The sequence below is a fragment of the Mollisia scopiformis genome (assembly GCF_001500285.1).
Source record: "Mollisia scopiformis unplaced genomic scaffold LY89scaffold_10, whole genome shotgun sequence".
Taxonomy (NCBI): domain Eukaryota; kingdom Fungi; phylum Ascomycota; class Leotiomycetes; order Helotiales; family Mollisiaceae; genus Mollisia; species Mollisia scopiformis.
Window position 1 is genome coordinate 1,404,577 of NW_017263590.1, and position 24,913 is coordinate 1,429,489.

The following is a 24,913-nucleotide window of genomic DNA, read 5'->3' on the forward strand; positions in this document are numbered from 1 at the left end:
CGAGTCATCACAAGGATTAGGGACCGGGCTAGCCTGGAAATTGATGTTTTAGCGAGCATCTCAGGACTAGCGAGCTTTTTCAGGGGGCATTGAGGTCCCTGAATCGATCTCCATTTTTGTCAAGGGAGAATTGATAACGTTATCCATCTAATCTCAATCTTAGACGAAAATAAGTGAGACATGCGCAGGCTGTGACCCGGTTGAAACATTGTTTGGACGACGTACTTCTCACCAAGCTCGTTGCTACTTAACATCCACAATCTTGGGATCCAGTGTTTGGGGCTTTGCTGTTTATCAGAAATCTGAACGTGCAGTGATCCGAGGATCTTCCAGACTGCAATTGCCTGGCAATTGCCACTGGTGATTAGCGTTGTAGCACGCACGTGGAGATGTAACAAATTGTTGTTGGGCAATCCTATCATGAAAATGATATTTGCCTATCATCGCTATTGTCCATGTATGCAGCCGAGATAGTGACGCTCTTCCCATGAAAACAAGCAAGATGCTTCCATGAATGCCCCGCCAAGGCTGCTTTTGAAAATAAATATGCTGCTTGTGACCGTGTCCTGATGTTATGCTCCTTTTCCGTCCTAGCAACCTTGAATAAAACGCCAAAAAGCAAAGATACACAGTCATGCTGTGAAGCAGGCATTGTAGTAGCTTTGTGGGAGAACATAAATGTTCCGAAGTCTGAGAGTCTTTGTGAATTCGATGATTCAAACGATCTAGAACCACTAGCAAGTCCCTTTCCACTCTCCCAGCCATATTTAGCCGCCCCTTCCTCAAAGTTATCCTTCGTAATCTTCATCGTCCGAATCATCATTATCTTCCTCCGACAAGGAGGAATCTGACAATCCATCGGACACTTCAGGGTGGTCGCTTTCATCATCAGATGCGTCGGGGTCTTGTGCACTGCCTGCGAACGCATCGCGAGCCCTTAGGTCAGTGCTCGGGTTGACAAGTTCACTTGCCCATGCCTCTTCCAGAGCAAGCAAGCCATTTTTGGCTTGACTCCTAAGTTCGGCTGTGGCAACGGATTTTGCAGCTTTCTCGTCAAATCGACCTTGGGATATCACGCTTAGGATATCTTTCTTGAGCTTTGCTTGAGCTTGTCGTGCTGCTGCAGCTATCTCCTTTGAAAGAACGCCCCTCATATTATCCAATTCTTTACCTAGAGTTTCGGAAGCTTCATGATACATTGGCTGAGCCTTGTCTTTGGCGAAATCTCTAAGCAGTTGCTTAAGGCGAGCGAGGGCCCCTTTGCCTGTCAAAACGTCAGCATGTTACAGCGGAACAAATTTTTGGTGGATTCGCGCTCGACTCACCCTTGACTTGATCAGACTCAACGTAATACGGGGTCATAAGCTTCTTGACAGTCTCACCAATCGCCCGATGAGCATCTTGGGCAGAGGCTTGGCCAGCTTGCAGTGCTTCTTTGACCCTACCTTGAATCTGGTCCTCTAGGATTGGAACCTGTTTCAAAGCATTGTGGGCCAGAGCGTATTTGCCACAAATTGCTGTTACTGACAGATGGATGGCTTTCTGGAAGTCCCTGAGCGACTGGATGGTTTGAACTGCATAGTTGCGGTTTTGCAACTCGATCTTCTTCTGGAAAACATGATTCCAAGGCTTGGCCAGGGGCTCCAGGAACAGTTGAAGAAATTCTTCGTTCCAGTAATGCTCGACCTTTTTACCAGCGTGGTACTTTTCACCCTTACGAGTACAAATTGCTTTCCATGTCTGGTATGCGAGGTCTTTATCCTTGCTCCAATGTCTTGCTCCAATGTCTTGCTCTTGCAGATGCTTTGTCAACAGCACTAATGAGGTTATTTTATATGTCGTGTTTGATGGCGTACCGAATGTTGCCCATGGTGTTGGTTCGGAACTTGGTTGTGTTCTATATCAAATTAGAATAATACTATAGGAGTACAGGTCGCTGCTTATCGGAAATACTGACATCTTTCATGACTTTGAAATGCTTTTCAACCTCCATCTTCAATGCCTCTCTCTGCTCCACTGTGAGCTGAGCTGTGGTTCCCCTATTTTCAGCCCACAACTGCAATGTCACCTTAAGAAGGTTGAGCTCTGTGAGAACCTTATCCGCAGCGAATTCGCGATCGGCAAGGGTGCATTCCTCGGCGAACTCTTGGAGACTGGGAATGTTCGTGTCATCAATGCTTAGAAATCCCTTGACGGTGTTGTCACGGCGAAAGCGGCCTTGAAGCTTCTGATACGCCTTTGCTGACACGCAAAATGTGTTCAGGCTCTTCTTGGAATTTCCTAGTATTTGTTAGTCTTGAGAGCGGGTGCCAGACATGAAACAGTACCTTGAGGTGCTGAATAAGACATTTCATTTCCTCCAGCTTCCAGCTCCTCTAACAGTTCTCCTTGGCCTATCTCGAAGTCTCGCTCTAGCGCACGCTGGGTGTAACGATTTCGCTCTTTAATACAGGCCGCCTTCATCTGTGTATTTAAGGTACTGATCGACTTCTTAACCCTCGAAATTTTGCCATTCAGTTCCGTCTCCGCAGCGATTGCGGCATTCAAATCTGTGACCAACTGTGAACGTTCCTCAGAAACTTGTGATAGTTCCGCTTCTGTATCGGCTTCCTCGAAGCTGCGTTGCCTAGCATTTGGCATTGATGGGCTACACATGTCTCCAAGTTTCTTCAAGGAGCGTTTGCATTGCTTCTGTTGGTGCTTCTGTTCGCTTAGTTGCTTCTTCAATTCGTCCAGCTCGGTTGTCAGTCGAGCTTCAGTTACCACATCCTCCTCCAAGACTGTTGTATCCAGTCCCAGAGATTGTATGACCTCATGGGTGGTGATTTGATCTGTCTTGGTCATGATGAAGGTGACAAAATTTTCGTGATACCGGCCATCCATGAGAAGTCTTCTTTTAAAGGACGTGGACATCAACTCGTTCGCGACTTTATCGTCAATAGCTCTAACGATGTCTGCGACAACCCACATATGGCGTAGCTTCTTGATATACCCTTCTGCCACCTTTGTTCGTCCCACATTCGAATCTCCCAAGCCGGGAAGATCAACGAGGACGAGGCCGTTCTTCAAGATTTCTGATTTAATGTAGACCTTGACCAGTCGAACTAAAGGCCAGTATACAAACTCGTCGGCATCTGTCCCCTTATTGCTGCTGTCGATATAAACATTCACAGCTTCAGAAAACTTAGCTGCAGTTAATTCTTCAATAATAATCGACTATCCCAAAACTTCAGTAAGATCGTAGCGTCTGTTAAGTTCAGCTGGAGTCATGTGGACGACTTTCGATATAGGAACGCCAGGGTAGACCGCAGATAGCTTGGCGAAGGCGAGACCCGCGTCAGTTGTCGAATTCATGGTGAGTTGTTCAGAAGCCGACCTGTTCTTTATATCGCTAGAAAGGATATCGAATTCATCGGTCCACTCATCATTCGTGACAAATTCGACTTCTGCTCTGAACGCACTCTGTGGGTCCTTTGATTCGTCTGTTGAAGTTAGAAACACTTGTGCCTCGATTTTTAGGACGACTATGGCTCACTGTATGCAATTTCCACGACGACAGACGTACTCGCCCTCATAGCATTGCACGGCACGATTGTTTCTTGTTCCACGAGAGCATTGATGAGTGAGGACTTTCCGGCACCCGTGTGGCCAAGGACACCAATAAGAATTCTGGGAAGTTTCCCAAGGGAGAGAATCTCATCTATAACAGCCACCATTGTTAGCAAAGAATGGCTAAATGGAAGATTCTGTAGATGAAGACAAGGTTGAAGTTGATTTGCAAAGTAAGGTATGTTACTAACCGCAATGCTCAGTAAGGTGAGACTTCACACTCTGCAGGAGTAGGACTTTCAATTGTGCCACTGCGGCTAAGCCCATAGCAGCACACTTCTCTTTGCGAACCACACGGATGCAATCATCTTCCAGGGCATTCTGAGATAATCTTGTTAGCAATTGCACTCTTTTAAGAGATAAGTGCTCACCAAAGCTAGAGTAACAGCTGTTTCATTGTCAGGGGGAGGAGGCGGCGGTCCAACTGGCTTTGTGTTCGGAGCAAGTGTCGAGCTCGATGCAGATCCGACAAATAAACTATCCTCATCACTTTTTTCATTTTTGACAGCAGGTTCAGGTTTTGCTGTTGCTGCTTGGGCTACTTTAGGCTTCAAGGTCTTATTCGTTGGTTTTTGAGTAGCGGGTTTTCTAACAGCTGGTTGGGTCTTTTTCTTCGGGGGGACTGACAAAGTTTTTGAGAGTCGGGTCAACTCTGTGGGGGCCGGCATTTTGACTTGAAGTAATATGTTAGCGCTATGTAACTTTGAGTTCAAAGGTCAGATGGAAAGTTTGTTGGACTTGTTCGAAGAGTACTAAGAAGAGATCGAGATTGTTGGTATAGGTGGTCTTCTATGTCTTTATAGGATAGCAAATGAGGGTTTGGAGGGAAAGAGAAAATGAGAAAGTACCTTAGAGAGTAATGTAAGGGTAAGATAAATCTCTTGTTCAGCGCGGACTGTATTCGAAGGACAAGAGCGAAGTCGAGAAAGTTTACCTTCGGCGATAATCTGTCACGAAGATCAAGGTGATCTGCGGAGCAGGATATCAAGCGATACGTGGAAGATGAGTGTGACGAAGTCGAAGAAGTAAAGTTGAAGCTTACAAGTGCGAAATTGTAGATCAGAAGTAGAAGAGAAGAGCAAAGTAGTGAAGTGAAGAGATCAGCACAGTAGATGAGGTACGAGTTGGGAAGATTGAAGGTCAAGACAGGAGAGGTTCTCTTGCCTCAAGCAAGACTTGTGTAGTGAAGCGATTTGGGAAGATCGAACGTCAAAGTCAAGACAAGAGTGCTCATGTTCCTTTGAAGGCAAGACTTATGAAGTACCTAGGTAGATAGCAACAACGACGGCTGCTGTACCTAAGAGTGTTTCGAAGTATGAAGAAGAATTGTTTTTACAAAGGACTGAAGATGTGGTTGAGATGGATTGTTGTAAATTGGAGAAGATTCTGATGACGAGGACAATGGGAGAGATGTTACAAGTTCCTCAACAACACTGGGAGGAGCCTCGAGGACTGAATTAGGAAGTAAACTAAGCGAGTTCTCAGGGGAGCTCTACGTGCAAAGCTCATCCCCCAAAACTCATAAATTCGAGGTACTTCCAATTCGCAGCATAGGTATCAAAGAAGGGTGGTACTTTTTTCAATGATAGGATATCATCCTGTACCGCAGCTACCCATATTCTGCTTCACTTGAAGTATCTGTGATTGTTATACTATTATGGATATTGAGAAGATATTGTACATTTATTCTGAAAAGTGACAGCTTGGCCCTTTGTAATACAGTTTGTCTAGGTAGCATTTTAGCTGCGAGATTATCTCCGAAATGTACAGGGATGTCAAAGCTATCTAATCGTCATCCTTCGAAACGCGATGATTGGTCAGACACACCACCTTTCATAGCAGCATATCACTTTTCGACAGTAAGCTTCACAAACACCAAAATGTCGAGGGAACGATGACGGAGAAGAAGCCGGCGAGTGACAAGAATTATAGGGGCTTTGTCGCAGGAGTTGCGAGTGGGATTGCTAAACTGACTGGTATGTCTCTTCTCGACGAATTTACCCCACGCTTCGACCTTCAGAAGCTTCAAGTCACATCAGACTTCACTGGAAAACTACCTAAGATATGTGAAGAAGACTGCTAATTCCCAAATCCAGTTGGCCATCCCTTCGATACCGTCAAAGTCCGCCTACAAACCTCCGATTCGACACGCTTCTCCGGCCCCCTCCAATGCCTCCTCCTCACAGTTCGAAATGAAGGCTTTCGAGGCCTGTACAAAGGCGCTACGCCGCCGCTGGTGGGATGGATGTTCATGGACAGCATTATGCTAGGCTCCCTGACATTCTACCGAAAGGTCCTTCACCGAAGTCTCTTCAATCCTCATGCCCTCTCCGCAAGCCCCTCCAGCTGGGCACGTCGCGATCTTCCTCTACCGGATGACAAGCTACACAAATTACCTACGCTGGGCCATGCAATGGCAGGTGTAATGGCTGGAGCTACAGTGAGCTTCATAGCTGCGCCAGTGGAGCACATCAAAGCACGTCTGCAAATCCAATACTCGTCCAAGAAATCTGAACGATTGTATAAGGGGCCAATAGATTGTGCAAGGAAGATTTATCGCTTCCACGGAATAACCGGCATCTACCACGGACTTTCAGCTACGCTCTTATTCAGGAGTTTCTTCTTCTTCTGGTGGGGAAGTTATGATGTATTTACCCGTCTTTTGACCGAGCGAACGAATCTCTCTACTCCTGCTGTCAATTTCTGGGCCGGTGGTCTCTCGGCTCAAGTTTTCTGGATGACGAGCTATCCTAGCGATGTCGTGAAACAACGAATCATGACCGATCCTCTGGCTGGTGGACTTGGGGATGGAGAGAGGAGATTTAGGCATTGGAGAGAAGCTGCTGTTACGGTATATAGGGAGAATGGATGGCGAGGATACTGGAGAGGCTTTGTCCCCTGTTTTTTGCGAGCGTTTCCCGCTAATGCTATGGCCTTGGTGGCTTTTGAGGGCGTTATGAGAGCTTTGCCTTAGATGGATGGTATAGACGATAGAGTGTAGCATGGCGTTCAGGGCATATCCACTTTTATGTTTAAATGTATGATGGAAGTAAGATTATGTGTGTACGAGTAGAATAGACCAATCGCAATTCTTTACGACTATCAACTCTGTATCAAAGGGGGAAAAAGGATGAATGACTTGGCCGTCCTCGAAGTGTTGGGACTTGCAAAAATTGACAAAACTTATACCAGCGCAGCACGCTGTCTTTCAAGCGTGGTGCACTGGTCAAAGAACCCAACTTAATGGGTTTTTGTTCTCGAGGGCGTAACGTGGTTTTTGTCTCGGTGGGCCCCGCACCAGTTGTAACCCACTGCTGGGGAGCGATGTCGAGCTCAATTGGGGCCTCACCAACCTGGAAATGATTAACTTGATGTTAACCATTCGACCAGATTGGCTTTCCTGAAAGAAGATTTGTTTATTTAAATTTATATATGAGATAACTTAGCGTCAAAAATAGCAAGCGAAGCTAATAGTGAAGGTGAATACATCAAGACATGCTAGACAAGTGTTTTGCAAGTACATTGTAAACAAGCAGAGAAAGGAGGCAAGGCTTGAAAGGAACTCATAATGTTGGATCTCTTGCTCGTCCAGAAGTCATGATTTCTATCTTCTTTACACTCAACATCAATCTCAATTCTTCCCTATAGAGTTATGCAGAAACAAATACCCATATGTTACACTCATAACCACTGCATTTGCCATCATTTCACTCCTTTCCTTCACACAAAACCACACATCTCCCACAATCAAAGCATAGGTATACCCTAAACAAACGACCTCAACCCAGTGTCAGCAAGCATCGCGTCTCATACCAGAGCAGCAACTGCAGTGACAACAGCTACAGCAATTAAACCATCATTTTCTAGATCGCGAGGCCATCAGTAACCCTTCCTACCGAAGAACAGTAGCCTCGAACGTGGAAAATCATTCAGATGTCGGCATCTTGTTTCTCGAAAGCGGCATATTTGAGGCCTGGTAGGAGGCGAGGCCGGTGTCAATCTCGTGGTCATGGCTGCCGGGAGTTTGTAAGAACGCTCGAGGTGCAGGAAATTGGAGGTGCTTTCATCGTGGGGTGCTGATTTCCGGATGAATGGTCTTGGTACTTGGGAATACACTTGAGGTTTGTTGTTGTTAGAGATTTGAGGGTGATGATGAGGCAGAGTTGATGTGTATTATTGGTTTTGGTGCGGAGTTGTGGAGGGAGTAATGCTTGACGCGTTCATGGACTTGGCAATTGCCGATGCTATCTACTTCACAACTTCATGAATGATATCTATGGCTTAACTAGACTCAAGAACTACCACACTGCGAGTAGAAAGTAAGGGCGATTCACACATGTCACAAGAATCAGCATCAATCAAAATAGCATGACGGGGACAGAAGGTAGCTCAGCATTGAATGCTAAATATGCTCTCTAGACTTCATCTCAACCCATCATACTCTCTCCACGTATCTTCATCCACATTGGCGAGATCCAACCCCTTACTCATCATCCTCCTCATCCGCATCATTGACAACGTTGAAGAATCGGAGCTCATAAACACCCTTAGAGGTGGAGACAACACGGAGCCAATCTCTGAGTTGTTGCTTCTTGAGGAATTTCTTTGTCCTATAATACCACACATATTAGTATCTATTCCGCCTAGAGTCATATACGAGGTAGAACATACAAGTACTTGAGGTAACGACCAGAGAATTGAGTGTGTGCAGTGACCTCAATCTTTCCATCGCCAACTTGCTTGATCTCAACGATATCACCGAGGTTTCCGACACGGCCATCAACCTTAATCTTATCTTGGAGGAACTTCTCGAAGGCGGAGACGTCGAAGATCTTGTCGCTAGCGGGTTGCGAAGCGTTGATGATGAACTTTTTCAACTCGTCAGCACAACGACGAATTGAACTCCTCCATTATACTTCTTCGCACGAAGAGGAGAATGGAGGGGAAGGGAAGAGACATACCTTCTTCGTAACCTTTGCCTGCTTGCCCTTGGCGGATTTCTGCGCAAAAATTACATCTTAGCCTACTGTATCACGCCGCAATTCTCTTTCGAGAACGGGCCAACAGCAAAGCGGTTCATGTACATACTGTTGATGGTGCCATTGTGAGTTTTCGAGTGGTCGCAAAGAAGTTAATATCCTGCGCCGGTTCGCTGTTTGGAGTTTGTGAGAAAGGAGCGGTTGGTCGTTGATCTGGGTTGGAGATTTCGCGATGGATTTTTCTTTGTGGGTGCCAAGACTTCGAGGTCGCTAAGAGCTAAAGAGGACTAGCTTTAAACTCACATGATTGCGAAGCTAAATGATCTGAACGTCTCTCAATGTCCCTAGAAGCGACTGTGGAATAAATAGTGTTTCTTTTTCACTGTACTGTTTTAATATTATGAACTGTTCAATTGTAGATAGAATGTGGTGAGGAATACTGGTCTATCACGTGGGATGATACGTGAGCCTGGAAGATCTCCCGTCTGGATCTTCTCTGGATTGATTGTACAAGAACTTCGCAAGCGTGTCAATGAGGAGAGGAACAAGATTTCACCAGTAGATCTTCGTGCCAATTCTAGTTGGGCTTAAGATTATTGTCCTTCCCAGCAGGTTCTGCTGGTGCAACAACACGAATTCACAACAGGCAATTCACAATTGATGTCCAGTCATTCATAACTCATCACCCACAATTCATTTGGAAAGCAATTGATTGGGGTATCGAGAACCGTTTCCATTAAATTACCATGTAGGCCGTCCCACTCTGAGCACTGCAGTCCGTAGACATGCAAGTAAAGAAGAAGCCTTCGCAAAAAACAACGAGAAAATCCATTGCATCAACATGTCATGACCGCAGAATGATCCATGCCCTTCATGTCCAACTCCTGCCAGGGTATTTGCGATGCAGCCAACCATAGGTCAGTGCGGGAAAATCCATCGAGTTGCCGAACAATCCGTGCCAAGAACAATCCATTGTCAAGATGCTGCGCGCTAAACGCCGAAGGTGAATGGGATTGTGAGAAGTCGACAAAGATTATGTGAGTCGGTCTTCGTCAGGATGAGACATGTCGGATTGGAGATTGAGTGGAATTGAGTCGCCGCATTAATACTTGAGAATAATGTACCTGATTGAGAACGTTAGCGATCGCTCCAGGGGTCGATGATGACGTCGCATTGCTTCAGAAGTCTGGGGTTCCAATGTTTTGACACTGGCACCGAAGACTCCGAGGCAGATGTGAAGCAGGAAATGGTGTTGACATACAAAGCGTGAATGATTCCAGGAATGTAACCAAGGATGGTCAACAGAATGTTGATGAGGAGATCAGCACCACATCCTCGCTGTTATGTCTGTCAGTCTGGTGCTATGGTAATACTGAAGGGGGTCATCTTACCTCAAGGAAGACACCAAGAGGTGGGAGAATGACGGCAAGAATGATCTTGCAGATATCGCTAGAAGATGTCAGCCATTGTTGCTCATACTGGCGACAGCAGCGAAGCTTTCCAGGAAAGCTTTCGCGCGGAGCCGAAGACGAAGAGCTTACCTTGCGGTGAAAGGCATGTTGGAAGATGTGGTTTGTAAAGTTGGTTTGTTTGTTTGGTGGAAGAGCAATTGAAGAGTTCGGTTGAGGGATGGGAAAATAAAAGTAAGCGTGGAGAGTGCTCCCTTGGTATTTAAGGCGAGCTTGCCATTCTTTGGAACCTACGTATGACGTGTGCGGAATCACCTCATTCGCCTGCATTTCCTTGGACAAACCAGCCCTGTTCACCTCCTACCTTGCTCTAGACTTCATTGCCCCTTGAATCATTGCTAGCGGGCCTGGACCCTTCTCGGTCTGAATGCCCATCTTCTTCACGATGATCCCCTTCGTCAACACAAGCGAAAGAGGGAGCATCCATTCAATGTCACGCAAATGAGCACTGTGCATGAAGTCATACCGCTCCGATCATTGTCTGCTACTCAAGAGCATTGCAGGTGGGAGTACAATCAGGTACGACAGGAAGAAAATGCCAAGAGAATGTATGTTTGTGGCAGCAGAAAAGCGGTGCAGGGCATCCGATATCCTGATCAGTTCCAGCCACAATGCAACTGCGTCACCACCCCACTAAAAAGTTAAGGCACCTTCATCATCCCGGATCTGCGACTAGAACTTCACTTGATTCGATCCCGATCCTGGTTTGAACTTGATGTTCGAAGGCTATGGCGTTAAAACTGTGGCTGAGGAAATGAGCCGCTGGGGAAAGAACAGGAGATCTCCACGAGCAGGAACCTGTTCTATGGGAATCTTGAAACCGATGTAACGCACGGTATCCAGTTCGGAAGTTTGGATAGCATCAAGCACACGGACGTCAGCATATCATGCGGAGATGAGAACGGGATCCTGCAAATATCTTTGATAAGCAGGATGCGTTCACCGAAGTTTCCGAGCATTCTTTTTGCCAAGCCATTGTTCGCATACTCCGAGCGGCCATGTTCCGAATGCTGCTGAGGAGTGGAAGTAATCATCGGCTCGTCAATGTCCCAAAAGTCACTGCATTGATCATCTGATCATTCTCAACTGGATCACCTATAATGCCACAGACAGACTTGGCACAACATGGTGTTCATCACTTCCAAGTAATGGTCGAGATGTGCAGTTATTTCTGTCTTCCATGTAATTTGCAGGCCAAGTGACTTGGCCAATTCCCCTTCGGGCATCTCATGTGGCTTGCCTCGCTGTGGCTGAGCTGTGGCGTTCTCCAATGACCGAAGATCTTCCGTAACGACAATTTTCGATCGTTATCGCATCAACGCAAGAATGTGAATAAAGCGCAAGAGGCTGGGACCCCTCATCAAGATTTCAATATGCCTCGAGATCCATTGATCGGATTGGTAGGCAAGCCTTCAAGTGGCAAAAGCACCACATTGAACAGCTTGACTGACGCCACTTCGAAAGTTGGTTCGTGAACTGCCCCTCATCTCAGGACCTCAAGCTCACAGGTGTAGGCAACTTCCCGTAAGCCATCACGCTTTGCATACTTGGGATTATTGACTGATAAATCTGTCTCTAGCTTCACTACAATCGACCCTCAGCGAGCCATCGGGTACCTTCAAATCGATTGCGCATGCAAACGATACAACCTCTCCGAACGATGTAAACCGAATTATGGGGCATGCGTTGATGGACGACGGTCGGTACCTATAGAGCTCCTCGATGTCGCAGGTCTGGTTCCAGGAGCGCATGAGGGTAAAGGCTTAGGCAACAAGTTCTTGGACGACTTGAGGCATGCAGATGCTTTGGTCCACGTCGTCGATGTCAGTGGGACAACAGATGCCGAGGGCAAAGCTACCAGAGGATATGACCCTTCACAAGATATTGTCTGGCTACGCTCCGAGATCGTGCAATGGATTCGAGGGAATCTTATGCAAAAGTGGGGTTCGATAAAGAGACGACACGTTGCCGTAAAGGCTACAGCGGTTGAGACTCTACAAGGACAATTTTCAGGATACGGATCTACAGCAACTGTAGTTGCCAGAACATTGGATAGACTAGGATTAAAAGAGCCTCTGGAACATTGGTCTGACGAAACCATCGATAAAGTTGTCAACGCTTTTACCGATGAGAAATTTCCAACAGTAATCGCACTCAACAAAATCGACCATGCGGATGCAGATAAGAACATCAGCAAGATAGCAAAGATGCAGGACTCTAAATCAATAGTCTTATGCTCAGCGATATCCGAAGTCTTCCTGCGAAAATTAGCTAAGCAAGGATTCATCAGATATACAGAAGGAAGCGAATTCGTTGACACACGGGAAGACCTAATAGCAGATGGAGATCCTGAAGGTGGCGGACTAAAGGAACTGGACGAGAAGCTCAAGACCCGTATCGAGAACCTCAAAGATATGGTGCTTTATCGATTCGGGTCTACGGGAGTGGTGCAGGTTCTCAGCAGAGCTGCAGAATTACTAGGATTGGTTCCGGTATTTCCCGTTCGGAACGTTTCTTCGTTTTCTTCGGGAGCCTCGCATTCAGATGCTGTTTTCAGAGATTGCGTGTTGGTGAAGAAGAATACCACCGTTGCGGAGGTGGCGAGGAAAGTCATGGGTGATGCTCCCCTAGCATATGTGGAGGGCGCTGGTGGGGTGAGGGTTGCTGAGGATGACCTCGTGGCTGTGGGGAAAAACGATGTAAGTTTATTTCAATGTCCAACATCATGTCTCAACATTATCCTGGCATGAAGACTCACCTGATTTTGGACATTGAGCACATTCTAACTCGCTTAGATTCTCTCCTTTAAAGTTGGACGAGCATAATCTTTCTTCTCACCTCCATGGCATTGGCGTTCAATACGGAATTGGGTGCATAGCAAACGGCGTTGATTCATATATGGGACATGATAAAAAACGATTATCTGCTGAGACTGCATTTTCATCTCATTGCAAGACTCTTCAATATTTACAGCTCCCTTTCATCCCTTTTTTTTACCTTTCCTTTCCTGGTTCCTTTTCCCACCACATTTCAATAATTTATAGTTGTGTTTTCCTTCAACCTTTTCTGCAAACATCATCCTTCCCAACTCCCTTATTCAAGTCACAAGCCCTCAAGCCTTCCCACCCCTCTCATCCTGCATCCCCACCGTATCCGGCGCCTCAGGAAACTCCTCCTTGGCCTTCTTATTCGCATCCCCAGCCTGCTCACTCGTCCCCCGACTCCCGTCTCCCTTCTGCCTCTCCTGCTGTCCCTCTTTATGCGCGTCGTGGCGCACGTTATGGCTATCGTTCTCGTTTGTGATGTGGTCAGATGGTTTGGAGCCTTCCCATTTGGCGGAAAGGGAGGTGGTGGAGAGGGGGCGGGTGGTTGAAGGGACGCGGCGGGGGAAAGCAAGGCGTGCTAGGTGGCGAGTTTGGGGGAGCATTTTTAGGGAGTATTGAGATTGGAGGTTTTGGTGCTTGGTGTTTTGAGCAATTGATATTGAGAGGATAAAAGATTGAAGGTCGGATATACATAGCTTTCCCCAGATTTTAGGTCAGAGACAAGGGGGACAAATATAGTGTCGTCATTTGAATCGAGGGGACCCACGGCGACATGTGACCTTTCTATACAGATTGAGAACATCTAAATATATTATATTCAGTGTTGACACAATTCGATGAGCACAATAACACGTTGAGAAATCTGGGTTGACCGCATTATACCGAGAAACATGAAGGAAATGTTACAAGCATTGACAACCTCAACGAACATAATATATTTTGAACCCCGTATAATTCCATTTTCATATCATAAAAAGGTACACATGGCCTTACGAACTGAAAAGTATTTTCAAGCCAAAGGGAATATCGTATCGTCAACATAAACTTATATAAATTCGTTAAAAAAAATCCCCAACTCGAAATCCACAAAAACGAGATATCCCCCACGCCTTGTCTGGCAGCAACATCTCCAAGACATATATTTCCTGATAGCAGACGCCAGGCACCGATTGAGTACTATATTTATAATCCAAAAGTGGCATCCAATCCTTCGAGCAAGTAACCGTCACCAGAAAACACAGAACCCGGTATCAGATGATTGTGGTCCTGCCGTCCAAGCCCAAGATCACTAGTTGAGAGGTCTTCACCGGAGCTCAGACTCTCTTCACTAAACGACAAAACACTTCGAGCAGCAGGTGCGCTTGTGAAGTCGTTCATGGTCAGAGAAGTCATGTCCCATTGAGAATCCGGAGACCAGTCGCCATAGTTCGAAGTGGAGTTGTCTGAGAGTGACAGTGCTGGACCGCCGTATATCGCGTCGTACAAGTTTGTCTGACCTCCATCCAGTGAACCTAGTAAGCTTTCCCATTCCGACGCCGAGACGCCAGATGACTTGCTGTTGGAGTAATTGTTATTGTTGTAGACAGGGGCTTGGGTGTTTTGGATAGGATGCTGTGCGCGATTTATCACAGGAGACTGAGGTTGTGATGCGACAGGAGTATTGTTCAGAGATAGATAGTCAAGATTTGGAACCCTTTCACTCTTGATGACAGGCCGTGGTATTAAAGCATTGGGTAGTTGCGAGGAAGAATTGCGGTACTCGCGACGAGACATCGGTGATTCAGAACGAGCAGAGTCGATAGAATTCCTTCCATGAGGCAGGTGATCTTGACGATGCATATTCAGGTTTGGCAAGGTTGCGCGGCGAAGCTTCTCTTGTTGAGCCAGAAGATCGCTCTCGCTCATCGTGGCACTTCCATGTCGGTAGATCTGGGGTCGAATTTGTTGTCTCGGAACAGATGGTGAAGGGGTAGACTTGGCACTCGTCGGAGCGGGCATACTGGTTGGACTTCGAGTAGTGTTTGGTTTGGGTTGACTCTCCAATGGTAGCATGGATGCAGCCAGTCGTCTGAAGTCTGCCGCTCCGGGAGCTTTGGCTTTCTCGAGATTTTTGATCACTGCCGCCACTAACCGTTGGCTTTCCTGCATCAGTTTTCCTTCCTGCTTTAAGTCGAGGCCTTGGTAGAGTATGCTTAATCCACAGAGAGTGAGCATCTCATTCCTATTTAGGCAGAATGAAAACGACATGCTTCGTTCTTCGAGAAGTTGTACAATCTGGATAATGTGCTTGCTAGAATCGGCAAGTGAAATGACAGCTGGAGAAGCTTTGTTCCCTAGGGTGGAGCCGACTGCTGGCCGATGAATTAAGGTACGAATGTAATAGTATGCAAGAGACTACGATAAATTAGATTAGGTTATCAAATTCTGATGCAGGAGATCTTACCAATATCGCCGATCGGCTGCCCGTTACGTCCGTCGATGGTTTGTCCTGGGCAAAGTTTAATTTAAGGTGGACAGGGAGGCCATCGGACCATTCGTTGAGCTCTGTATCGAGGGAGGCCATGGATTGCAGGGAAAGATCATGTGTTGCAGCAGCAGGGTAATTCTGTTCCAAAACCTTGGAAAGAATGCGTGACGCACGGAACAGGGCCAAGGCACTTGATATTTTCGTATACTCGCCTGGTAGTGTAGGCTGGAAGCCCCTCTCGGTGACATATTCATCATCGGTGTCTGACGGATATTCTGCGTGGATATCTTCCTCTTTGAGTAACTTAGGAAGACCAAGTAAAGCAGCAGAGAAACTACAAAAATTAGTGATTAGGCTATAAATTTTAACCAAGTATGGACTTACCAGTCGACAGTATACAAAGTCCAGAAGACCTTCTTGCGGGTCTCAATAGTGAGAGCTCCAAAGGAGAATCTCTTCTGACTCTGGTGTAGACCAAGACGGTGCGATAAACCAACAGCAATGCCCTTGTAGTGTTGAAGTCGACCATAATCGGCTTTCGAGATGCAGTAAATGAGTGCGAGAACCAAGCATTGAAGTGTCACGAGTGTGTTGTCCATTTGAACCTTCTCAAGTGCAGAGCGCCATTGATTTTCGCAAACAGCAATATGCTGACGATCTGGGTTGTCGCTAGAGAGTGCAGCAATTCCGAAAACAAGATTCAGTTGAGCGAGCTTATGGGAATCCGTCATTTGCTCAGGGTTTGACATGTACTCTTCGTACAAGCGAAGGAAAGTTGGCTTGTGAAGCACTGGGAAGAGAGGCGCCCATTCCTGGAAGAAGACATTGACACATCGATCGGAGAACATGCGAGGTGGCGCACCCGAACTCTTGGGTGTTGCGGTCTTGGGAGTTGTTTCACTTTGAACATTGAGAAATGCTTCCGTATTGAAGCCCGCGATGGACTTTCCACTTTCTTGCACTCTTCGTTTGAAAGCATCTGTAAAACGTTAGATGTTGTGAAGAACTTCTTCAGACAAAGAGACATACCAACAAAAGCTCTGCCACTTGATGCACCCATAAAATAGGAATCCGAATTCTCTACTCCAAGCAACAGTGGAGATGCCTGGACACGAAATACATCTTCCTTCGCTGGACTAGGGACTACCTCTTTGCGCGTCTCGGCCGGTGGCGAGCAACTCGAGGCCGTTGACGGTCGTCGGTTGGAGTGCATCTTCGACAACATATCGATCTTCTCATCCTTCTCATCCAGCAAATCTTTTAATTCTCTCACTTCCGCCTCCAATGTACGCACTCGCTCTTCCAGCGACTCTGTATATCCGCGTGGGAAAGCGCGTCGACTCAGTTTGTCGCTGGTCTTGCACTCGAAGCCGACATTGGCACACTGGGAACAACACGGTCGGATCCCGTCGCATCGTATCTTCTTGCTCCGACATCGATCACAGGCTTGGGCGATTCGACTCTGCGAATTCGACCCAACCTTGATCACTTTCATAGGGAGTATTCCAGGCATATTGGCGGTCGCAGGTGTAAAAACAAAGTCCGATTGCGTTGATTGTACGCTGCAGGTATCCGCTCGCTCAGGTCTGTGAGTCGTCTAGAAGGGATCCACAGCAGGCTCAATCAAATAATGAAACCCATTAAGCGTCTTCAAACATCAGTCGTTCACCAAACCTCCCCGCTTTCATTCGATGTTTCGTTCCAACAGCAAAAGCGAATAATTGCAAAACGGTGTCGATATTTTCCGGCGAGAAGTGTTGAGAAGGGAAGAAAAAGAGTGAGTGTTGCGTGCGAGGGGATAATGGATAATGTGGGGGAAACGGGGTGAGGACGGAGTTTCTGGGGATCGAGCAGGTGTTGGCTGAGGACGGCCGCAGGCGTGGTGGACCACATGGTCCCCGGGAACGACAGCCAAGGTGCCTTGCCAGCCCCCGCATCGCATTGCAGATTCATTCGTTCGCTGGGGGGTCAGACAGTAGTGGGAAATAGTGGAGAGCAACAGGGAGCGGCGAGATGGCACAAAGTAGTGAACAGTAGTGGTGTAGAGAACGAACACACCTACTCCCGTTCACGCCCACTGCGATGCCCTGACTGGCCACTGCGGACGCCGACGACGACGGTAGTGCCGTGTCTCAGAGCAATTCTCATCAGATCACTCATTAGACTTTTCCAAACTCTTCTCTGGTGCTGCTAGACGTGCAGAACGTCAAGAACTTGCAGTCATAATGCTTCCTTCTGGTACGTCCCTCGATACGCCCGTGCAGATCTGACTACGCAGTTTCTCCCAGACAAGCAATAGAGTACACTTTTAGACACGCCTCCGGCCCCGTCTTCTTCCGACCCCACACACTATCCAGAGTGAGAGGCGTCCTGGTTCCGCGAAAGGATCTGCTTCTCCTGCAACGGCTGCAGAACGCTTCGAATGGATCTGATGTGTACGAGTCGTGCACGAGTCAGGCTTATCATCTCTCTTATGGGGGAGGTTTCTCTATTAAGAAGCCCGGAAGCATTGCCATTGAGATTGCGTCTCATTTTGGGTCAGCACTCACGACACGGCTTCGGTCGGCCTCCTTTTGCCTGTCTCTAAAATATATTGGGGACGGCTCTGGGTTTAGGCTCAATCAACAGACCAGCCGAACACGCCGTGTCATGTGAGCCTGCGACGTCTTGTAGTTGCAATTCGGGATCAGGCGATTGGATGACCCTGCCGAAGAATACCTTACACATACTTGTAGTCATAGAAGGTACTTGTCTGGAGAGCTGATCTGACCATAACTCAGCGAGTGAGTGTGCTGTTTCGGATGGTGCACTGACGATGTGAAGCTGTGGTGTTGCCACGATTGTTGGTTCGCACGACTCCGCACTTCCATGTCATCATGATTTCGCCAAATCTGGCTTGACCTCAACCTTTGCTTCTCAAAAGGTAATCGTTCGAGATCTTAGTTCTGGAGAATCTTGGGGAAATGCGGGGGACACTACGGATGAGCCAGAAAAACCTCGGATTTTCTGGGCTCACCAAGGACCATGTCTCGCAGTCTAATGCCCATTGGTAATGGTGACGCTTTTTAAGGTTTAGAGGGTCTCTCATCATGCGTGAAGATGTGGAAATCGTACCATTTCGTGAATCGGTCTCGTGCAAGGTTGACGTGCAAGGTTTTGATGTCTCGAAACCTTCGAAACTCTTCTGGATGCCGCGAATTCCACGAGGCATCTGCATATTGTGGATTTCACTGCTCGGTACCCAAGATCTGGTTAATCTGCTATTTGCCTCATTGTGACGTCGATGAAGCCAATCGATGGCTCGCTTCAGCCTTTGAACACTTGACTTCTGGATGACTTGAATCTCGTTTTGCTGTCAATTTGTGGATGTTCTCCGGGTAAGATTGATTGGACATAACGTGCGGCAGGATCCTAGCACCCACATGTGTAACTTGCATCTTGGGGCACGGCTGGATTGCAGCAGCCACGAATTCAGCTGAAGTCTTCTTCATCATTGGTCGCTCCCGGCTCCGGTCGCTCTTCGTCCTCCATCGACCCGAGATATCGAAGTACGGCATCGCTCTCAAGCAGCTTATTCTTCTGCATTCAGGTTAGCTTCTATGATGCGGGGTCGTAAAAGACTGCGAACGAACCTGCATCTCGAGCACTCCAAACATATTCTCCAAGATAACGGTCTCGCTTTGTCTTAGCTGCAGGGCATTCCCTTGGCTTTGTGGAGATGCAAATGCTGTTCCTGCAAGTGATTGCACCATATCTTCGCTCTCATGCAAACGTCCAAGCTGCTCACGCGTGAGATCCTGCAACAGGGCTACAGCACGCAGTTTGAAGACATCCTTGAGCTCATGGTTTGCGGTGAGTGATTCGAAGTTGTCAGTAGCATTAGTGACATCTGATCCTTGCCAGAACACCCTCAACTGACTCCGGGACCCATCAGTCTGCTGCAAAACCTTGAATTCAAGGCCATCCTCTTCGTTGAGGCACATCAGGTAGAGGAATGGACTCTCCCAACAAAGAGCTCCTTGATCTTCCGAGACCCGGACCGTAGGTGGCTTTTTGAAGGCGGCAGCTTTCGCCTTTCCAAGTGGGTCGTCCAGTAAGGGCTCCAATGTCAAAGTTAAGCCTTTTTTGTTGCTGTCTTCGTCTATGAAACCATAACTGAACAGCATCTCGGCCTCGCTCTTGGATGTACCATAACTTATGGAAATTTCTTCTTCAATATCGACCTTTTTGTTGGGTCTAAGAAGGAGAGCTACTCCGTCAGAGGTTGGTTCGTAGTATGAATTGGCTCTTGAATGATGGTTTACCATGTCAACGCATGGAATCATAGATTCTCCCGTGTTTGGAAGCTCGAGACAACGTGATCGATACCAGGCGTCTAGGAGGATCCAATCGTTCAGTTGAAAGGAGTCATAATCCCACCAGTATTTCTTGCACCAAGGGATCTCCACTGTGGCTTCACGCAGGCCTTCGTATTCTCGCAGCAGTGAAGCCATCTTAGCAGTTACCGGAGTCTGTGCCAACTGTCAGATACCGGTCATGTAATCATGGCCCTAGACTTTGAGGAACATCATGCATTTCATGAAGATCGTGGGACTGGCACTTGCCGTGCATACCCGCCCGAGCACAGTAGAGGCAACGTAGAAAAGAGATGACAAACCTCCAAAGAAGTCCCAACTAGCATCAATCTCTCCTCCTCACTCCACATCGTAGGCACAGGAATCGAACCCGGAAGCATCTTGACGTACTCTGTCCACGGATTGGACAAGCCAACAGCCTTCTCATCAGGGTGTGACGCAATGGAGATCTGCATCAAAAGAAATAACATAACATCGCCTCTGGTAGACTAGTTCTCATTAGCACAATGCATGCACACCATAGCAGACACACGGATCTGACCTTGCCACCAAAGACCTCCAACAGCTGTTTAAAATGCGCGTCAACCTTAGCATGCTCCTCCACAGCTTCGGCGCTCAAGATAAGATCATGTGGGACAATGAGTAATGTAGGGACATCGAAGACATCTTCTGAGCTTAGAGCACGAGATGTGACGAGTCCGTAACCCTTTTCTGAGCCGAGATCGTGAACGCTGATGTCGAGGAAATTTACGTCGTTGAGCTTGGCCCAAGCTGGTAAGGCATTGATAGGTAGTTGTAGACGTTGCATGGTGTTTAATCCCTTACGTGAAGTTGTAATTAGATGTCAGGATGTGGATGAATTATGAAGGTTGGAGCGTTCTTGCTGTTTCGAGATATCTAGCAGAGTCACGTGACGGTCTACATATTTGAGAGCAATGTCAAGTATAGAATGATTCTCTGCTTCTTTATCGTCTGATAATTCATGAGAGTACAACTTTTTAGCTTGAAAGATTTCCAAATTGTCGAAAATGAAGCGGTGCATGTGTTCCTTTCCTCGTGACCGACCTCCTTCCTTAGCGAGGACAAGCACCAGATTTCAATGAGAAATGTACCGTTCGAAAGCATCATATTCACTTCAAAGCCTTGGGATATAGACATCAGACAAAAGCGTAGCCTCTAAGTTGTATCGAGTTAGGACAATCCTCAGCGTCCCTTGCTCCATCTTTCTGCAGTCTCAAAGTGAGGTAAACATCACCAACTTATCTCTAGAATCCCATGTACAATAGGTATGTTTCTACGAAGCTAACTCTACGATGAAGATCATCAGACTAGATTATAGTTCTGGTATCCACGACCATCCCTGACTCCCCGCAACCTTTCATTAGCTCTCTGCAAAGCTTCTGAAGTACTCAACTGCTGAGGAGTTTTCCTCTTCACCAATGGCACCTTTCTCCCTTGCATGACGCGGAGAGTATTCACAGCAACCTTATCAATACGAGGACCCGTCTCCAGCCGAACTTCGTCATGAGATGGGACCTCATCTATTATGTCTACCTGCTGCAGCGGACTTGGGGAGTGTCGCTTACCCCCCTTTTCATATTGACGGACATCCCCACCTCCGGCCGGGGTGACAGCTTTCCCTCTCAAAGGCTTCTTCTCCTTCTCAATTCCCTTAGGAGGGTTGAGTTGTTGCTCTGCGTTTATTGTCGTTGTGGAAGACCACCTCGTGTCCTTTGTATTGGTTGCACCGAAAATCTTAGATCCAGACAGAGTTGTCCCAATCTTCTGGATATGGTCCAATGAGACTAATATACGCCTCAGCTAACCAAAATGAGGTCCAGTGTTCTGGAAACGTACCACAGTGCTCTTCGGGATAGTCAATGCCGCACTTCTCCCAGGGTGGTTTTGGTGGTGGTTTTTGTGAGTCTTCTTGAGGTTCCTCTTGTGGTTCCTCTTGGGTTTCCTCTTGGGTTTCCTCTTGGGTTTCTTCTTCTGATTCTTCTTCTTGTAGATCAGAGACCCAGGAGCCTTTGTCATCGTCCCGAGCATCATATTCCATTGAAGATTCTTCCTCTTCCTCTAGGATGACGGGAGCAGTTGGAGGTTTCTGCCGTGAGAGTCTTAGGGGTTGAGGTCGGTCATCGTCCTCTTCAAAGCTGACTCGCCGTGATTGATAGCGGCTGGTATGTTCCTGTAATCGATAGTCGTCTGTCTTTGACCTTTCCAATTTTGCTGGGGAAACCCAGTCTGTCTCTCGTTGCTGTTTCTCATGATGTTTTTTCTCAAAGTTTGACTGACTTCTCTCGAGGATAAATAAGTGTTCTCCATCCTCTTCTGAGTAGAGTGGAGGTGCTGGTAACTCACGCCCACCTCCCCGATTCTCCCTTCGATTCTCCCTTCTATTCGCAGTGCTTGAGTCTTGCAAACGTGGCCTGGAGTCAGGCGCGATTACAACTGGATGCCCTTCGACCACTGTCCCATCGCTCCTCGAATTCTGTCTATGACCAGGTTGATATCTGCGAGATTCACTGTTTCTAGGGTTGAGCGGGGATAGGGGCGAATTCGCAGGTGGGTACTGATTTTGCCCCCGTCCTTGTCCCCACGGTTCAGCTGGTTCTCTACCATCTCTCCATCTCCCCTCCCAAGATACACTATTGTCAGGATCTGGAGCATGTCTCCTACCACTTCCGCTTCCATCCATACCCAATTCTGGCGCCGAAGCCCTAGGTTTCTCTACCCCTCTGGAACCAGATGATCCGCTCATTCTGCCTTCCTCGATAGGATCACTGAAACTCTTCTGGATCCCTACAACCGGTGACGCAGGGCTCAGTCCAATGTGTCCCATCGCTTTCGGAGAATGATAATACCCATTTGCATCAGGCATTATGGTCCTCGGGGATATCAAGCCAGGAGAAGTGGCAGACATTTTCCTTTCACTTCCCTCACTTCTCCGACTCGGCGCACTTGTCTCAATCTTCAAGTCCTTGCGTTTCTCCTTCCGTCCAATAGTGTTAACCCTTTCAAGACCTCTCCCAAGGAGACCTTTGATCTTTGCACCAAAGCCTCCATCATCGCTGTACTGACTGCTTGCCGACACTCTCTTCTCTTTTTTGTCTGTACCTCCACTCGTTCTCTTGGAGGCTGGCGTCGGACTCGTCAAGTCTCTGCTCCGAGATTTGGAGACAGTTCTGGCTCTCGATAAGGCCTCAGCTTTCTTGGTCTCCGCTTTGAATACAGTTCCACCTCTCGACGAGTTTCCAGCTTTCGAGGTCTCATATAAGGTTGGACTGTCGGAGCTGAATTTGAATTTGATTGGAGGGCGCTTGGGTGGGTAAGGCGACTTCCCAGCGCAATAGTCACAAAGGCCAAAAAGGGTTGCCGATGGTCCATCTTGAGTCCACCTGTCCTTTATACACTCTCCTCGCTCAGACTCTGGACATTTGACGGTTTTGTAAGTGACATGGCTGCAGTTTGTGTAACGTTGCACGGTATTCATGCACATTTCGAAGTTTGTAGCTTCTTGCGTTGCTAGAGTCTGTGTCGTTATTGTGCACGGTTATAAGTCGAAAAGGGTAGAGAAGCGCAACAGATGATTCATACCCTACCTAGCTTTTGCGGTTCAGTGAATCACACCAGAATATACAACTTGATGAGTGAAAGTGTATACAATTCGTAACAGTCATTAGATGTTCCCCATACCGTATCATAACTTACTATCGTCCTCGATCCCCAAATCCGCACAAACAGTCTTCTGGTCCATCTTTATCCCAAACTTCCTGCTGAAGATTTTCTTGAAGTACGGCGTCATGATCCAGATCACCAACAAGAATGCCCAATTATAAAGAGAAGCATTTGCTCTTCCTCCTTTCCAGCTTTCACTCAACTCCAGGTACTTCTTCGGGTCGTCGGTAATTACTCCGTCAATACCTTTTGAGATGCACCATCTCATGTTCTTCTCGTCGTTGACAGTCCAGAGGAAAAGGGAGCGATCCGCTTTTTTGACATCTCGTCTGAAGGCCGCGCCAAAGGGGCCAAGCATGGCTGGTTGGAGCATGTTGAAGTGGACATTAGGAACTTTCAGAAATTGGCGAGCGTAGGCGATGTTCCAGCCGATATGAGCTATGGGGTACCGAGGGAGAAGTTTCTGACAAAGTGGAACGTATTTGGCCTGCATGATGATCAGTGATGTCCCAGCTAATGAGTTAGTGACCAACATTCCAACATCCAAGCATGATTCGTTCGCTCCAGGGTCGTCTGCCCTTAACTTCCTGCATAGTCCTCGCGATCAAGGTCATCATTGTCGTAGCTTCATCGTCAAGCTTGAGTTATAATCAGCTAAGATGGCCATCCACATCTTTCTACAAGATATCATACCTTAATGTCTAACAGAACCCAAATGTCTTCCAAGCCTGGCGTATTAAGATACTCCAGCAGGTCCTTTAATCTAGGCATAGGCTGCCTCGGTTCCTTCAACGTCCTCAACTCTTTCAAGTATTCCCAATCACAATCCGCAATCTTCGTCTCCTCCCCAAAACATCTCTTCAACGTGGCATCCTGTACTGTGTAAGCAAAGCACGTTTTGTACCACTAGAAGCTCGTCTAACATGTGACAACACCACGATTCCGTCTTTCGAGAGATGTAGGTCCGTCTCAATGGCATGCGCTCCGACCTCGACTGCGCCTTTGAATGCGCCCATCGTGTTTTCCGGGTATGCGGCTTTGTATCCTCTATGCGCAATTGCCTGCGGTCGTTTCCCTTTCGTCGTCTCCACTGAGTTGAAGGAAGCTTGGAGTTTGTCAGCTTTGCTCGAAGACAAGAGGTGACGGGTACTTACGCATTGCTGCCAAGGTCTTTTCCGATGCTAATAATGGAGAAGCTTCCGAGCTCTGAATGGCCATCTTGTATATTCGAATTTCTGCTGCAAAGAGAAAAAGATAAGACCTGATCTTTAGGAATTCCTCGAAGAAGATTGCACAGGACAATAGTTTGCGGCGCAAGTCGTTCCTCGGGGCCTTCAAATGTCCTGGTTTCCTGGTTCGCCCCACAACCAACCTTCACTCCTCCCAGACTAAAGCGGAACTTCCAGAAACTCCTATCCGCTGCCAACAAATCTAACTCGCCTTCGTATACTCGGCGCAACAATCGAACGACGAACAATGTGTATCTTCATTCGAGACAAAGAGAGAGGTGCTTCCGAGCCACTGGTCA

General features: G+C 47.3%; 10 protein-coding genes across 10 annotated transcripts; 2 read left to right on the top strand and 8 right to left on the bottom strand.

Moving 5' to 3' along the window:
- Window positions 1-788: 788 nt before the first annotated feature.
- LY89DRAFT_781452 (uncharacterized protein) lies at window positions 789-4,277 on the bottom strand (the record flags this gene model as incomplete). Its single annotated transcript, XM_018222484.1, has 9 exons — window positions 789-1,264; window positions 1,326-1,803; window positions 1,857-1,897; window positions 1,954-2,280; window positions 2,328-3,183; window positions 3,229-3,482; window positions 3,536-3,700; window positions 3,801-3,930; window positions 3,981-4,277. 9 exons carry the CDS (start codon window positions 4,275-4,277, stop codon window positions 789-791), a joined length of 3,024 nt encoding a protein of 1,007 aa, XP_018072751.1.
- A 1,156-nt stretch (window positions 4,278-5,433) lies between these two features.
- On the top strand, window positions 5,434-6,709 carry LY89DRAFT_615134 (mitochondrial carrier). Its single transcript, XM_018210717.1, has 2 exons — window positions 5,434-5,585; window positions 5,706-6,709. The coding sequence occupies exons 1-2, from the start codon at window positions 5,504-5,506 to the stop codon at window positions 6,581-6,583; spliced, it is 960 nt and encodes a 319-aa protein (XP_018072752.1). The 5' UTR covers window positions 5,434-5,503; the 3' UTR covers window positions 6,584-6,709.
- Window positions 6,710-8,092: 1,383 nt separating this feature from the next.
- On the bottom strand, window positions 8,093-8,712 carry LY89DRAFT_733069 (ribosomal protein L22e; the record flags this gene model as incomplete). Its single annotated transcript, XM_018219759.1, has 4 exons — window positions 8,093-8,219; window positions 8,281-8,477; window positions 8,571-8,609; window positions 8,698-8,712. 4 exons carry the CDS (start codon window positions 8,710-8,712, stop codon window positions 8,093-8,095), a joined length of 378 nt encoding a protein of 125 aa, XP_018072753.1.
- Window positions 8,713-9,725: 1,013 nt separating this feature from the next.
- On the bottom strand, window positions 9,726-10,146 carry LY89DRAFT_733070 (UPF0057-domain-containing protein; the record flags this gene model as incomplete). Its single annotated transcript, XM_018219760.1, has 3 exons — window positions 9,726-9,926; window positions 9,980-10,037; window positions 10,130-10,146. The coding sequence occupies 3 exons, from the start codon at window positions 10,144-10,146 to the stop codon at window positions 9,726-9,728; spliced, it is 276 nt and encodes a 91-aa protein (XP_018072754.1).
- A 984-nt stretch (window positions 10,147-11,130) lies between these two features.
- LY89DRAFT_684305 (P-loop containing nucleoside triphosphate hydrolase protein) lies at window positions 11,131-13,035 on the top strand. The gene is made up of 4 exons (XM_018214849.1): window positions 11,131-11,524; window positions 11,572-11,581; window positions 11,637-12,756; window positions 12,853-13,035. Exons 1-4 carry the CDS (start codon window positions 11,431-11,433, stop codon window positions 12,880-12,882), a joined length of 1,254 nt encoding a protein of 417 aa, XP_018072755.1. The 5' UTR covers window positions 11,131-11,430; the 3' UTR covers window positions 12,883-13,035.
- LY89DRAFT_47483 (uncharacterized protein) lies at window positions 12,989-13,611 on the bottom strand. Its single transcript, XM_018207801.1, has one exon. The coding sequence runs from the start codon at window positions 13,482-13,484 to the stop codon at window positions 13,170-13,172; it is 315 nt and encodes a 104-aa protein (XP_018072756.1). The 5' UTR covers window positions 13,485-13,611; the 3' UTR covers window positions 12,989-13,169.
- Window positions 13,612-13,938: 327 nt separating this feature from the next.
- Window positions 13,939-17,051, bottom strand: LY89DRAFT_47670 (fungal-specific transcription factor domain-containing protein). Its single transcript, XM_018207813.1, has 4 exons — window positions 16,379-17,051; window positions 15,734-16,328; window positions 15,326-15,683; window positions 13,939-15,276 (listed from the first exon to the last, which is right to left on the bottom strand). The coding sequence occupies exons 1-4, from the start codon at window positions 16,860-16,862 to the stop codon at window positions 14,065-14,067; spliced, it is 2,649 nt and encodes an 882-aa protein (XP_018072757.1). The 5' UTR covers window positions 16,863-17,051; the 3' UTR covers window positions 13,939-14,064.
- Window positions 17,052-18,820: 1,769 nt separating this feature from the next.
- On the bottom strand, window positions 18,821-20,512 carry LY89DRAFT_696724 (SET domain-containing protein; the record flags this gene model as incomplete). The annotated part of the gene is made up of 4 exons (XM_018216853.1): window positions 18,821-18,928; window positions 18,982-19,860; window positions 20,007-20,192; window positions 20,246-20,512. The coding sequence occupies 4 exons, from the start codon at window positions 20,510-20,512 to the stop codon at window positions 18,821-18,823; spliced, it is 1,440 nt and encodes a 479-aa protein (XP_018072758.1).
- A 443-nt stretch (window positions 20,513-20,955) lies between these two features.
- On the bottom strand, window positions 20,956-23,615 carry LY89DRAFT_47757 (uncharacterized protein). The gene is made up of 3 exons (XM_018207819.1): window positions 23,404-23,615; window positions 21,562-23,313; window positions 20,956-21,509 (listed from the first exon to the last, which is right to left on the bottom strand). The coding sequence occupies exons 2-3, from the start codon at window positions 23,204-23,206 to the stop codon at window positions 21,028-21,030; spliced, it is 2,127 nt and encodes a 708-aa protein (XP_018072759.1). The 5' UTR covers window positions 23,207-23,313; window positions 23,404-23,615; the 3' UTR covers window positions 20,956-21,027.
- Window positions 23,307-24,784, bottom strand: LY89DRAFT_47721 (putative glycerophosphoryl diester phosphodiesterase). The gene is made up of 5 exons (XM_018207817.1): window positions 24,540-24,784; window positions 24,309-24,490; window positions 24,079-24,258; window positions 23,919-24,023; window positions 23,307-23,872 (listed from the first exon to the last, which is right to left on the bottom strand). Exons 1-5 carry the CDS (start codon window positions 24,601-24,603, stop codon window positions 23,408-23,410), a joined length of 996 nt encoding a protein of 331 aa, XP_018072760.1. The 5' UTR covers window positions 24,604-24,784; the 3' UTR covers window positions 23,307-23,407.
- Between the last annotated feature and the right edge of the window lie 129 nt (window positions 24,785-24,913).